The sequence below is a fragment of the Diceros bicornis genome, chromosome 3 (assembly GCF_020826845.1).
Source record: "Diceros bicornis minor isolate mBicDic1 chromosome 3, mDicBic1.mat.cur, whole genome shotgun sequence".
Lineage (NCBI taxonomy): Eukaryota > Metazoa > Chordata > Mammalia > Perissodactyla > Rhinocerotidae > Diceros > Diceros bicornis.
Window position 1 is genome coordinate 90,570,493 of NC_080742.1, and position 14,988 is coordinate 90,585,480.

The 14,988-nt window shown below is 48.4% G+C and overlaps 1 protein-coding gene across 1 annotated transcript in view; it reads left to right on the plus strand.

Annotated features, from left to right (window-relative positions):
• The first annotated feature begins 2,867 nt into the window (after nt 1–2,867).
• CLCN1 (chloride voltage-gated channel 1) overlaps nt 2,868–14,988 on the plus strand; it is a 28,962-nt gene continuing 16,841 nt past the window's right edge. The window contains exons 1-8 of the mRNA XM_058569678.1: nt 2,868–3,047; nt 5,772–5,892; nt 6,303–6,434; nt 7,026–7,154; nt 7,399–7,532; nt 8,730–8,807; nt 9,896–9,974; nt 14,718–14,843. Coding sequence (XP_058425661.1) covers nt 2,868–3,047; nt 5,772–5,892; nt 6,303–6,434; nt 7,026–7,154; nt 7,399–7,532; nt 8,730–8,807; nt 9,896–9,974; nt 14,718–14,843 — 979 coding nt within the window. The remainder of the gene's footprint in view (nt 3,048–5,771; nt 5,893–6,302; nt 6,435–7,025; nt 7,155–7,398; nt 7,533–8,729; nt 8,808–9,895; nt 9,975–14,717; nt 14,844–14,988) is intronic.

Genomic DNA, 14,988 nt, shown 5'->3' on the forward strand with positions numbered 1-14,988 from the left:
TCGAGGTTTGTCGCCTGCTGAGGCTGATGTGGCTGATTTGAAAGCCAGAAATAGGACAGTGTGCTTGACTGCTTAGCCTCTATGACAGGTCACCACAAAACATGCTGAATGCTGTTTTCGCTTTTTGCCTTTTTATCATAAAAGTGAAAATCCTCTTTGGATTTCTTTCAGTTAGCGAAGACAGGTACTAATGTAGGTCTTTCGTAAAAGGGAAGTGGCATAAAGCAAACTTTTGGATGGTGGGGGAAACCTGTACCCCAACACACAACATGGTCATTTTTGACAGTTTCTTCGAATAGCAATGCCATAAGCCTTTTAACCTTTTAGTATCATGGACCTCAAGAAAACCTCTTTAAAACCCCAGAAGAATACATATCTTACACAGTATACATATCTTTTAGAATACATGCATGCTTATGAATTTGTTTCCAAATTTAGGAGCTTTTCACAGAACTCCCTAGAAATCCATCTTTGACCTTCCAAATAAGAACCTAAGCACTGTACACATGGGGTTTTGGGGTGAGGGAGTAGGCATAGTTTACATTTTATTTTCTTGTTCTCTTGCAGGATGATAACCCATGAGATTTTAACTATTTCTAATCTCAAACTCAAGATAATTACTCTCGAATCATTGCCCTCCAGCACCAGCAGCTGTAGATTTTCTTGACCCTCCTAATTTCAGAATCCGGATTTTAGAATTGCAGCTGGTGCTTCTGCTTGGCTTAGTAGTGTGTGAGGGTTTTCCCAATCCCACTGATCTCTGCCTTCGAATCTTGGATTCTATGACCAGGACCAGACTTTCTCAGGAATGGTGAAGAAATAGGAATTGCATTAGATACTTGTTTCTTGGGTTTATCAAGTCCCTACAGAAACTGGCTACCTTCAGGAGAGCCATGCTCCACAAACAGTTGAAAGGCTTTTCTGTTTCTGAAGGCCCCCAAAGAATATAATTTCATTTTGGCAATGTATCTTCTTTATTTAAAAAGTATGCCTTTCATCTCACACCAAACCCTTAGATCTCTTTCCTTATTTTTTGCCTACAGAGAAGGCAGATATCACAGAACCTTCAGTCCCTCAACTCGTCACGCATCTGTAATCTTTGCAAGTGGATTATGTTAGAAAGGTATTTTTATTATTATTATTATTTTTTTTTTTTCTGAGGAAGATTTGCTCTGAGCTAACATCTCTGCCTGTCTTCCTCTTTTTTGTATGTGAGCCACTGGCACAGCATTGCTGCTGACAAGTGGTGTAGGTCTGTACCCAGGAACTGAACCCAGGCCACTGAAGTGGAGTGTGCCACACTTACCACTAGGCAACGGGACTGGCCCCTTCGTTTTGGTTTTTTTTGTTTGTTTTTAATCTAATATTTATTTGGGGTTTTTTTTCTGAAGAAGATTAGCCCTGAGCTAACATCTGTGCCAGTCTTCTGCCACAGCATGGCTGATGAGTGGTGTAGGTCCATGCTCGGGATCCAAATCTGCTAACCCGGGCCGCTGAAGCAGAGCACACCAAATGTAACCACCAGGCCATGGGGCCACCCAGAAAGGTGTTTTTAATGCTATCCATCTTCCCACCTGCTTGGACAGTTCTATTTAGCCTAGATCAAAAATAATTGTAGACCAGATGTTTCGTGTCCCTACCCTGCATCCCTGAACTTGGAGTGTCCTGGGGCAGACCGTGCTTGGTGATGGATCCTACACTACACATTGGCTCATGTTTATAACTTTTCTTCTATAGTGAACAGTTCACAGGGGAAGGAATGTCCTAGGAAAACTGGTTAAAAAAAAAAAAAAGTGATGCCAGATAGGATAGTTTGGCCTTGGCCAAAAATTATTTATTAGTCTGAAAAGGGAAGAATAGCAGAGTACTTCCCCATCATCTTTCATATTGTTGGGCTCATCATGAGAAACACTCACTCCCTTTCCCCTCCACCTCCCCCTTGGCCCTGGCCCACTTCCCCTTCTCCCATTATCTGCCCTGCCCTGATGGACCTAAGGTGGGTACTCCGCAGTCTGAATGGAAGCTCAGTCCCTCGCCATAAATTCAGGCCGCTGATGTGGCTGACATATACCACCTGGGAAATGGGAGAAATGCCAGAACCCAAGGCTATCACTCCTGCTTCCCACAAGCACCCCACACCCAGTGGATGATAAGAGTGGGGTCAAGGGGATGGCACCAAAGCATTATTAGCAGCCTGTGGCAGACAGAAAAGGCAGAGCTGGAGGAGAAAACTGAAACTTGGATGGGTTGAGAGAGCTGGTCCGACAGATGAGGACTACACCTCGGGGAGATATGGAGCTGGGAACAACCCCACAGGGAAAGATGGCAGAGAGGCACCGGTTACTCTCCCAGGTGAGTTACTCTCCAGTGCTTGCAGACCTTCGAGTCACTACATCCAGCACCCCACCCCTCACCTTTCCACATACTGATACTGACAAAAAGAGGTGGGACACAGAGGGTGCAGATTCGGCTCTTGCCGGGAGCACACAGGTTTGAGAGCATGCTAAGCAGTTTTCCATGCTGGTCTGGGCGATATTTAAAGAGGGACTAGTGGCTTGGGGCTGGAAGCCTCCTAGTGACTAAGGAGGGGGACAGTGCTGCTGGCCTTGCTGAGGGAATTCCCCGTGGGGCTGTCCCTCAGGTTCTCATTCCAACCCCTCCCCCGCACTGCTCTCACACCTGCTTCGACCCCAAGCAGATCAGATGTGGCAATGGGGGGGGTCATGTGACGGAGAGATGGCTATAAATAGCTGGGGGTGGGCATGCTGCCCCAGACGCCTTGGGGACAGGCAAGAGGACAGGCTTAAGGAGCTATACTGGGGGGAGGACGGGGGCAAGCAGGCCACGGCCTGGCTGGGGGAGGGAGCATGGAACCATCTGAGTCCCAGCGGCGCAGAGGCGAGCAAAGCTGGTGGGGTAGTGCCCCCCAGTACCAGTATATGCCCTTTGAACAATGCACCAGCTACGGACTGCCCTCTGAGAACGGGGGCCTTCAGCACAGGCTCTGGAGGGATGCAGGCCCCCGTCCTAAGGCCAACCCCACACAGGTAAAGTCCTAAGGGGAGGGGGCAGTAGATCTGAGGAGACAGTGGTACGACGGATTGGGGGAAATGAGGGATTAGGCAAAAAGAGGGAGTGGTGTTATCTTTTCTAACTTAAAAAAGTACATGGTAATGTGTTCAAAATATGAAAGTCCTTCAAAGGGCTGGCCTCAGCTAAGTGTGCACTTGTAGAGATACACATGTACTTTTATATAACCTTTACTAACAGAATCCTATGTGGAACAGCAGAGCCACACATGCTTGAGAAGCTCATGCTTATATAACCCACATGGAGTGACTGGCGTAGGAGCCCACACCTCTGTGTGTGCGAGCTGTCTCTTACACCCTCACTCACATGCAGGCAACACCAGATTTCTCCCTCCCCGACACTTGGCAGAACACACACAAATAAACACTTCTGCAGAAGGCAGAAGAAAATAGTTGGGATAAGTGGAGAAAAAGGACTGAATTGCATATCGATGATCAAAGATGTACCAATGTCAAAATAAGCAGAAGAAATCCAATCAAATGTTCAGGTGGGAAGATTTCTCAAGTGAGAACTTGTTAAGTGGTAGGCATTTGGAAGTCACGGAGATATGAGCCCAGCGAGAAGGGCCTGCAGACTGATTTGGGGTGTCCAAGGATACCTATCCTCCAGGAGTGGGGATTGGTGGGTTACGGAAATGTAGGAGAGGGGAATGGGATGGACACAACTAAAGGAAGGGTTAGGAGACTGTCGCAGATAAACATGCAGGTTGTGATGAGTAGTGCATGATGATGGCATGCAGAGTGTGACAGGATGGAAGCTGTCAGGAGGACCAGGAAACCAGAATTGAAAAGTGTTTTAGCTAAGAGGGGGCCTGTGGTTCCTTTAGTTTAGGGGATCTGCACAGGGCTGGGAACCTGAGGGGTGGGCTGTGCCAGTGGTCTGAGGATTGGGGGTCAAGAGGATCCATGTCCCAGTCCTAATCAGTCCCTGGGGCTGGTTGCTAAGGGCAACCCTGGGGAATCAGTTGTGGGGTGGGGACACAAAAGTCGGGGGGGCTTGAATGGTTAGTCAGAGGGGGCTTCCTGGAGAGCGTGGGGCCTGGCCTGGCCTTGGAGCCTTGTGTGGGATTGGACAGAAAGACCCCTCCTCATGGCGTTGTGCTCACTCTCACCTGCACACGAAGTCACATCTGGGTGGGTGGACAGCTTGAGTAAAAGTGCAGTGATGGAACTTTCTGGTGACAGTGAGGAAGGCAAGCAAACTAAGCATGACACTTCATGCTGGAAAGGAATGGGAAATTAATTTGGAAAGTAGGGTTGGGCTGGTTTCCATGGGGCCTTGAAAGCAAAGAAGTGGAGTTTGTATATAAGTTTTTCTCTGTTTAATTTTTACTATGGAAAATTTCAAACTTACACAAAAATAAAGAGAACAGTGTAATGAATCCCCAAATACCCCTTACCCAGCTTCAACAATTATCAATATTTTGTCAACATTGTTTCATCTATCCTTCCCATTCCCAGCCTCACTCCTACACACACTGGCATTTTTGTTAACGAATCCCAGACACCACATCCCTTTCAGATGTGAGTTTTGACTTCTCCCTCCCCTCCCCTAGCCCTGCTCTGCTGTGGTGGTCAGCCCTGATCTTAAGGTGCTTCCCAGCCCAAGTTTGGTATGAAGCACCCCCACCCCTTCCTCATGTCCACCAGCCTGGGACCCAAGGGAGCTGAGACTGCCTGTGGACGTGCGCTGACCTCCATTGGCAGTGTCTTCTCTCTGGGTTCCAGGTAGGGCCTGGAGGGAAACACTGCCCCTCTTCCTCACACACCTCATCCCAGAAGATGAAACAGCAATGAGCAGGGTATTAGTGTGTGCCTGTCCAGGACTCAGGCATAAACTCTGCTGCTCATATTGTGAAATCAGATCTCTTCTACTCAGGCTCTCCCAGAACCAGCAACGTGGCCTGGCCTGACCCTGGCCCCAGAGGACAGAGTTAGTGCAGTGGGGGTGGGGCAGGCTAAAAGCAGTTGGAGACCTTGCCCTACCCCTCTCCCACCCCCACAAACACACACACTCTAAGTCTGGATGAGAGCGAAGGGCTACCAGATCTGAGGGTGCTGCTCCACCCTCTTCTCATTTGGGGGGGCATCTAATTATCTTGCTCTGGGAAGAAGTAGATGGACTTGCCTTATCAGGACTGGTTCCTGTTTGTGCATACAAGCACAGGAAGGTGAGTGGACAGGCTTTCTCTAAGTTTGGCAGAGCATCCGAGGGGCCTGAAGTAAGGCTAGAAACACCAAGGCAAAGTGCAACCAAGAGTCACCTGCTGGTCTGTCCTCACCCTGTCCACGTTAGGATTCCCAGGAGGGAAGTCAGTGCGAGGGTTCTGGAGAAATGGGAGAGAGGTTGAGATACGGTAAGCAGAGCGATACATAAACATCTAATTGACAGTGATGCCCAGTCTTAGCACAGTTCTTGTATCTCTACTTCAGAGTAGAAATTGGCCTCCTTGATGAAGGCTGCCATCGCCCAAGATGAGTACAGATGCAGAGAGGATGAGGAAGGACAGACAGGCATAAAAAGTGGATGGAGAGCAGGCAGTGGAGGGCAGGGGTGACCACAAAGTGACCCTAAATGAGGCCCTCAACACCCAGGATTTTAAAAAGCTGTTTGCTTTTTCTGTGGGTCTATTCCTTTGACTCTTCAACAAGACAGACATTTCCTATTCTCCCTCTGTCCAGATTTATGGTCATCACAAAGAGCAATTCTTGGATGAGGGGCAGGACTTACAGATGCCCAAGAAGACAGACTCCAGTGCTACCATAGACAGCAAGGATGAGGATCACTATTCTAAATGTCAAGGTGATGGGGCCTGACGAGTAAAGGAATCTGGAATAGAAGGAGGTACAGGGATTCGGGGACTAACCTGGATGTCCCCTTGCATATATCCTGCCCTCCACCCTCCCCACATGCACACCTAAGCCCTCCTCCAAGTATTGAGAAAAGGCATCTCTTCCACTTCCTTCTCCCTTTGCCTGGTTCCTGCTATCCCTCCCACCCAGCCCCAAGAAACAAGAGTTTTAGAAAGGAATCAGGTATCCAATGGAGAGTTGGACTTGGATGCCTTTGGAAGGGCAGAGAGGTGAAGTGAAACTCAGTGAATGAAACATGTAGACAAGACCCTGAGGGCCCAGCACCTCCTCGCAGTCCCCAGTCATACACCCAGAGTGGTGATTGATTGGCTGCTTCTCTTTACCCTCTTCTCTTCCTAGATTGTATCCGCCGCCTGGAACTCGTGGTGAGAAGAAAATTAGGGGAAGATTGGATCTTTCTGGTGCTTCTGGGACTACTTATGGCTCTGGTTAGCTGGAGCATGGATTATGTCAGTGCCAAAAGCCTTCAGGGTAGGTTTAACCTGGCCCTTTACCTTCAGCCTCTCCCCATACTGTGGCTGTTTCTGGGGTTTCTCCCTGGGCTAAGCCGGGTGTGTTTGGGGAGGCGGATGTTGCAAAGAGGTCAGGTGTGACTCTGGCCCCGGACAAGACCAGACCCATTTCTCCTGCCTCTTCCACCTGCTTCCAACCACGCTGTGCGTGCCCTCTAATAGCGTGACCAACTCGTCCCAGTTCTCCCAAGACTTTCCCAGTTTTAGCACTGAACACCCTAAGTGCCAGGAACCCCTCAGTTCTGGGCAAACCAGGGTGGTTGGTGACCCCACAGCCTCTAATGCCACACCTGCATCCCCAGCACTCGAGCGTGGTTTGCAGCACTGCCACCGACTCTACCTCCTACAAGTGGTAGGAACTTGAACAGGTCGCATCACCTCCCACAACTCAGGTTCCCCCATGTCAAATGAGAATAGTGCCATCTCGTGAGGTCAAACAAGATAGCCACGGCCCGAGCATGCTCCTTGCACGTTGTCCTGTGCTGTGGGCCTGGGGGTGGCGGTAACATTCCCTCTACACTGGACTGAGCCCGGGTGCATGTCTTTGCAGCCTACAAGTGGACCTACTACCAGATGCAGCCCAGCCTGCCTCTGCAGTTCCTGGCCTGGGTCACTTTCCCACTTATTCTCATCCTCTTCAGCGCTCTCTTTTGCCACCTCATCTCTCCCCAGGCTGTTGGTGAGAACTTCCCCGCAGATCCTACCCACGTCCTGTCATCAGCATGATCTCATTGGCCTGTAGACCTTTCCACCCCACGTCCTCCCTCACCAGCCCTGCTGACAGCCCTTTCACCTGCCTTGCCATTGTCCTCCCACCACAGCCCTCTCCCCTCCCACATCTCCATGTCCATTGTCTGGATGTTCATCTCCCTTTTAACCTCTAGCTTGAACCTGCACATAATCATTTTTTTAAACCCCTTTAGGCTCTGGAATCCCTGAAATGAAGACAATTCTTCGTGGGGTTGTCCTGAAGGAATATCTCACCCTCAAGGCCTTCGTGGCCAAGGTTGTTGCCCTGACTGCAGGGCTGGGAAGTGGCATCCCTGTGGGGAAGGAGGTAGGTCCGCTGTTACTGAAGTGTGAGCTGGGCAGGCCATCCAACAGAGGGCAGCACTGGGTCTAGAGGGAGCTCTGGGAGCAGACATGGACCATAGGCACAGGGACAGGGACAGGGACAGGGCCAAGGGGCATTAAGGAGGGGAAATACATGGGAAGGTCCTTGTCCTGAGACAGAGTGACAAAAATGTCAGAGCTGGGAGTGCCTTAGAGCAGAGTCTCCCAATCTGGGCACTACTGACATTTTGGGCTGAATAATTCTTTGTTCTGGGGGGACATCCTGTGCATTGTAGGATGACTAGCAGCATCCCTGGCCTCTACCCTTTAGATGCCAGTAGCATCCCCAGTTGTGACAACCGGAATATCTCCAGACATTGCCAAATGTCCCCTGGGGGTCAAAATCTCCCCCGGTTGAGGACCACTGCCTTAGAGATAATCCAGACCCATTCCCTTGTTGTAATATGCGAGAACTGAGACCTAGAAAGAGGCTGTGCTCTGCTCAAGGTTATACTCATGCACATTCTTGCCCTGCTACAGTCAATACTCCACACAGCAGTAGCCAGAGTCATCTTTTCAAAATGGAATCAGTAATGTCTGACCTCTGGTCAAGAGCTTCTAATGGCTTTCCATTTTCCTTAAAGTGAAATCCAAGCTTCTTACTGGGGCCTAGGAGGCCTGTGGTGATCTAGCTCCTCTCTGTCTGGTCTTCTGTCCTCCCAGGCTGCCCCTCGTTCACTGGCACTTTGGGTGACAAGGCCTCCTTCCTGTCCCTCAACCACGCAAGCCTGTCCCCCTCTCAGGGTTCCTGCACTTGCTGTTCCCTCAGCCTGGAACATTCTTCCTCCTGACACCCACATGGCTCACTCCTTCCTTTCATTCAAGGCACTACTCATTTGTGACCTTTGCTGAGCACCTTCTCTAAACACACCCCCACCCCACCCTCATCTGTCCTGCCTCTCTCTACCCCCTTGCCCTCCCTCAATTTCTCCACAGCCCCTAGCATTTTCTGAAATGAGAATATGCTGCTGTATCACCTCCCTTGCTCTCCGGGATGAGACCAGAACCTCTCTCTTACTCACTTCTGTATTTCCAGCACCTAGTACAGCGCCTGGAGCAATAAATGTTAGTCCATCGAATGCCTCAAAGCCTCCCATGTGGGCCCCTGCTCCTGACCCCCTGCCCTCCTTCTCTCTCGCAGGGCCCTTTTGTCCACATCGCCAGCATCTGCGCCGCCGTCCTCAGCAAGTTTATGTCGGTGTTCTGTGGAGTGTATGAGGTAAGGTTGAGAAAGTAAAATGAGGTAGGGCCGTGTGTGGCCAGGGTGTCAGAGGGCTGCCTTTGCTCTGGGCTGGCCGTGATGCTGAAATGGGGCATTGCGCTGATCCACGCTCCCTCACCCTCCACACACATCCCCCCACCCGCCTAGCCTAGCCACACCACGCCGCTGCTGAGCCTGTGCCGGTCCCAGGACGCCTCGCCCTTCCTGACCTGTGCCCCTGCGCCGGGGCTGCACCTTGGTCAGCTCCTATGCTGACCCTGCTCGTCCACACGCCCCCTGTATCCGTCCCCTCCACGTTGCCCTCCTGTGCTACCCCTGTCCCTTGGTCGTTCCTGCCCCCCGCCCCTCTTACGGAAGCACTGCCCCCTGCCCCAGCTCTCTGCCCTCCTCGTCGCGCGTGCTTCTCTGTTGCAGACCGTGCCTGGGCGGCTTGATCTCCTGGTGTCCGCCTGCGCAGTGGGCGTGGGATGCTGCTTTGCGGCCCCTATCGGAGGCAAGTTCCACTTCCTCCCTCCCCCGGTTGCCCGAGCATGACTCGGAAGGAGGGTTTGGGTGGCCGCCACAGCTTTGGGGTGGAGACGGGTGCTTGCTGAAGAAACTGGTGGGTGGGCATTCAGAGAGTGACCCTGGATCACAGACCCCGGTCTCCAAGCACCCACACTGTTCTGCCAAAGGGCTATGTGTCCTTTCGAGGCTGGCGGCTGTTTCACGCAGGCCTTTGTTGGTACCATTTGTCTGAAGTCGTTTCCTGTCTCTCTTGCTATTGACGCTCCTTGCCCCGATTGTCCCCATCTCCAGCCCCTCTCTGGTGACCATTTATTGGCTTACCTGCCTTCCGTATATTTGCCTAACTTTTATTTCCTTTTCTATGTTTGGCCTTGTGCTATAAGGTCACTTCCTGTTTGCCAAACTCATTGAGTTGCTCTTGGCCTGGGAATCGCTGGGGGAGATGGGACCACTATGATTCCCAGGGACTTAAGCCTCTCCTTCTGCCTTACTTCCCACCCTTGCTTGTCCTCCTTTCCTCTCTCTGCTCCCTTCCCCACCCCTCCCACCTGTGTCCTTGTCTGTCTCTCCCCTAGTAGCAGCCATACTATTACACTGATATGCTGACGGTCGGCTGTGCTGTAGGAGTTGGCTGTTGTTTTGGGACACCACTTGGAGGCAAGTGATTCCCCCTCCTACATCAGTCCACTTGCCCGATCTTGCTCCTAAAACAGTTTTGGTCGGCATCCTCAAGTGCGAGCATTACCAGTTAAAACAAGAGCATTGCAAGAATAGCTAACTTTTAGTGAGCATTTACTATGTGTAGGCAGTGTTCTAAGCACTTTACATTTATCCCCCCCAAAGCTGTGTGAGACTGATACTGTAGAGGAGAGAGAGGAGGGAACTGATGACAGAGAGGACAAGTGACCTGAGCAAGGTCATTCTGTTAGCAAGTGTAAAGCCAGGAATGAAAAGTGAGGCAGCCTCCGTGGATCCCCTACTTATATTAAAACCTTTCTGTATTGTTGGATGTTTTTGCCCTCCACTTATATCTTCCAACAGGGGACTCTGTGCACTTTCTTCTCCAAGAGAAAACCTACATTTTGTTGTGTGTTATTAAGGACCCTGGAGATTGGGTGGACCTTATTCAGATTAATGGCCAGTTTTAAGCAAGGACTACATGGGAGGGAAAGGATCATTGTTCCTGGCCAGCAATTTAAAGTTGAGTTCAGCTCTTTCTACACGGATAAGGCAAAGAGCAACCTTCTGGATTATTTTCCTTGTCCTGGATGACTAACAAATGGGCATGGTCAGAGAAAACAGTTGCATCTGTTTATTTACTCATCAGTATCAGTTGATGAGTAAATGAGATTAACAAAGCAGGGACTATATGGATCATTCATTGAATTCATGGTGATATAAAGGACACCAAATTGACAATTAGAGAAACAAAATTGCAGAAAAGGCATATGCTTCTTAAATACACCAGCTGTTAGACGTATCTCTTCAACTATGAAAATGTAGTTAGTTCTTTCATAGAGGAGTCTTCAGGTAGCTAACACGGCTTGGCTCAGGAATTATATATGGATAAGCATTTAGAGTTCACGAAAATGCATCATGCTCATTGTACGGACACTGCGCCAGTGCCACAGCATACGGAGATCAGGTCAGCAAACGCGTCAGCTCGCATCCTGTGTGCACTTCTGTTGTCAGCTCTTGTCATTAAAGTCATTAGTCCCCATCAGAGAAGGGTAGTATGTTTGAATTTCTACACACATTAAATGTTCACACTTACATTTATACTCACTTTCACCTGTATTTACTCTTTTACCTTACAAATCCAGAAAGTCTGAAGAACAGTTTTAGAGAGGTAGAATATTTTTGGTTTTGATTTTTAATCAGCTAGCTTCTTCTAAAGTGAAGAGAACCTGCATTTTTTGGCATAAAACTGGAATTTCTGGGATGAATGAGGAAGGTTCTTGTTGGTCCTGTATTGAGTATGGGAAAGACCATAGGAAAGTTATAGATAAAACATGGCTCTTGACACAAGAAAATATTTACCATTGAAAAGTTAAGATGCCATTTTCTGGATGGTTGGATTAAGTGGCAAATAATAAATGTCATGGCAGGTAGCATAACTTGATATTTTTTATGAACACAGAAAATTCTGAAAGGAAAAATAAGTATTAAGAGGATTTATTCACTGTGTAGTCAACTCTTAATTCCTTATACCAATAAAAGAAATATACTTCAACATTCCACTAAGATGACAAACATCTTTTTGCTTCGGTTATGGGCACTCTGTGCTGTGGGATTATAATTACAGTAGATGAGAACTGCTAGAGGATTCAGGGAAAGGAACGACAGGAAGTGAGTCTGGACAGGTAAATGAGGACTGAATCATGAAAGAACCTCATAGGCCATGCGCAAGAATGTAGATTTTATTCTCTAGGCTAGAGTTTGCCTAAATGTGTTTTACAGAGTACCATTCTTCATGGTGTTACTGGATGTAATGTAGAAAGAGTTCCAGCTCAAATAAGTTGGAAAATGCTGTGCTAAATAGGTAGTTTTTTCAGCTGGAAAAGTTATCAGAATGTTTGACATGCTGACATGCATTGTGAGTATCCAAAATGTGGCTCAAATACAGCATTTCCCACAGAATCCCTTTTGCAAGGATCTTCTCGTGGAGTCATTTCCTGACTGTGGGAAATGCTGTCATGGCTGTCAAGGGGAGTCGTGGAAGAATTTGGAGCAAGGAAGTGACATGGCCACTGCCACATATTTGGCAGATATGTGCAGGATACAACCGGCCTGTGGATTAGTGGGATTAATCCAAGATTAACAAGAAGACTATTGTCACAGTCCTCATGCTAGATGAAGAGAAACTGAATGGGACAGAGGCAGGAGAGAGAGAGAAGAGGATGATACATATGGGCAATAGAAAGTAAAACTGATGCGACCTAATGGCTGATTTTATATGAGGATATGAAGGGTAAGAGAATAGAAATCTAGTCCAACTCCCAAGTTTATAATGAGGAAAACTGGGTGGATAGTGGTGCTAGTAAGCAAGATAGGGAATACAGGAAATTGAAACAGCTCTGGGAGAGTCGATACATTTCACTGTGAATATGTTGAGTTTGGAGTTCCTGTGGCATAGCCAAGTGATATTACATAGGCAGCCGGGCTGGTGAGTCTGAAGTTCAGGAACTGAGTTGAAAACATAGCTTTGCTAACCAGTAGCAGGTAGGTAGTAGTTGAAGCTATGGGCATAAATGAAATGAAGAGAGAAGTGTGCCTATGAGTAGCCAGAGTAGGAGACCAAAGACAGGGCTCTGGGCAGGGCAGGGGCCAGAGGAGAAGATGAAGAACATCTAGGGGGGACAAGAGAGGAACATTACAGAACTTGAGAGATAAGAGGGTTTCCAAAAGCTGTTTGTGTTCTTAATGCTTTGTTTCCTTTTAGCAGCACATTTTCTGTTTGGCTCAGGCTAATATTAAAATTAGTTCTCATTGCTGAGTATACAGTGACAGACTGTTGGGGAAAGTGTCCCAGAACCACATCGTGGGAAAGAAAATCTAGCCTAGGATTTCAAAAAATGGTTGTGAAATATTCATAAGTTGGATAGTTTACACCCCAACGAATCAAAGCCGACTTTCGTCTTGTTACTGGTAAAGAAAAGGAGAGAGACTTGCTTTACCTGATTCCCCACTGTGTCAAATCCTCCTTTTAGGCAAGGAGGCAGCTGCCTTACCTGATGTGATTTGAGGAGCAGGGGCAAAGGGGTGGTTGGTGAAGCTCTGTCTGCCCCAGATTCCCCATTTCCTGGCTCCCTTTTCTGAAATTCCACCCATTCTATTCTCTTCTGTTCTCTTTCTTCCCTCTCCTCTCCTCTTCATCCTTAAAACAGGCATTGAGCCCTGATCATGTACCAGGCACTGTATTAGGTATTGGGTTCCAAGGAACTTTCAATCCTAGGGGGAACTCAGAGATGTAAACAAATAACTACAAAGTGGTAAGTGCTCTGATAGTCCCAAATTTTGAGAGAACAAGGTGAGGGAGGGATTGTTTCTACCTGAGGAGGGGGCTTGGGAATGGCTTCCCAGGAAAGGTGACACTTGAGCTGACCACCAGGAATCCTCTGCCAAAATGCTACAGCTACTCCATGATGGAGTAACCTGGAGGCCACCCTCCCCTTGATGCAAATGACTTGCTATAACTATTGCCTGTCACCTATGGAAGAGAGGGTCGGAGTCCCAAGGGATTCAAGAGATGTGACTTTGAATATAGAATAGGGAGAAGAAAATGGCTAGGATGTGCCACCTGAACAGGGGAGCAGGTTGGGGGTCTTGGCCAGGCCAGCAGCCGTTCACTGTGCAGGGCAAGGAGGAGACCAACCTTACTAGTTCACAGTCTTTCTTGGGGCCAGGCACCTTGTCCATTCATCTAGTCATGGGCTGCATTTCCCTGGTTTCCCTTCCTTGTTTTTGATAAAGACGAGGCTTAGCTAGGTTTGGGGTAATCTTGTCATCAATTTTTACTTTGCATCTAATCAAAGTCCACTCCCTTATTCCTAATATGTTCAAAGATTTTTTCTTCTAATCTTGAGTCGCACTTTTCATGCCCTCATTAGCATCCCCACCAACCCTTGCTATTTTTCTGGATCTCTACCTCCTCATTTTCTGCTCCAGCATGTAATCTCAGAAACAGTGCTACCTGGGATGATTAATTAGCTTTCCTTCAACCTCACCTGCCTTTCTGAAGCATAATTGTTTTTAACTTCTAGCCTCTTGATTTTCCCCTTGCTTTGGTCCTTTTAAGTCATGTTTTTAATATTAATTTTTTTAAAAATTTGGATGAATCCTCTGCTTTCTTTTCTTGGAATATTGAGTACTGTCAGCTCTTGCAAAGACCTTTCTTATTCCTTTTTCTTATTTCTTCCTCATTGAGTTGCCCTAGGGTGCATGATGCATGGGAGGAGTCGAGGAAGATTGGAGGGATGTCAAGGAGAGTCCCTGTAAATCCTGGGCTCTGCTTGGCAGCACTGGTGAGCACCTGCTCTGGAGGTTTTCTCTCCTGGAACTTTTCTGCTGAAATTTTTCAATGACCTTTAAATCCCTGTGAATATCTGACAGTTGTGAGTCCCACCCAAACCTGATTTCTAAGGGATGGAGAGGGCACAACCACCTGATCCTGATGTTCTGAGGGTTGAGGGTCCTCATTTCCCGTCCTCTCTGTATCTTGTTGAACCACATCCCGGCATGAGCAGGTATATTATTTAGAGCATGGGACTCCAAGAGATCATTACGTCCCACTACTGCTTTCCCTCGTGATTCATGGTTCAGGAAAAGGTCTGTGGGGAGGAGTGTGGGAGAGAGCCTTTCACTCCATCTGCATCTGATCCGACTTCCATGTCCCCATAGGAGTGCTATTCAGCATCGAGGTCACCTCCACCTACTTTGCCGTGCGGAACTACTGGCGAGGATTCTTTGCGGCGACGTTCAGTGCCTTTGTTTTCCGCGTGCTGGCCGTATGGAACAAGGATGCTGGTAACAGGGGAGCCCTGGGCTGAAGGCAGTGTGAAATAGTGAGGCTGGTAATGGGGCATGCAGGGAAGCTCTGTGGGGCAGTGCAGAAAAGGAATGGATGGCATTATTTGGGAAGTGGGACCAAGGCCCAAGGATATAGGACAAA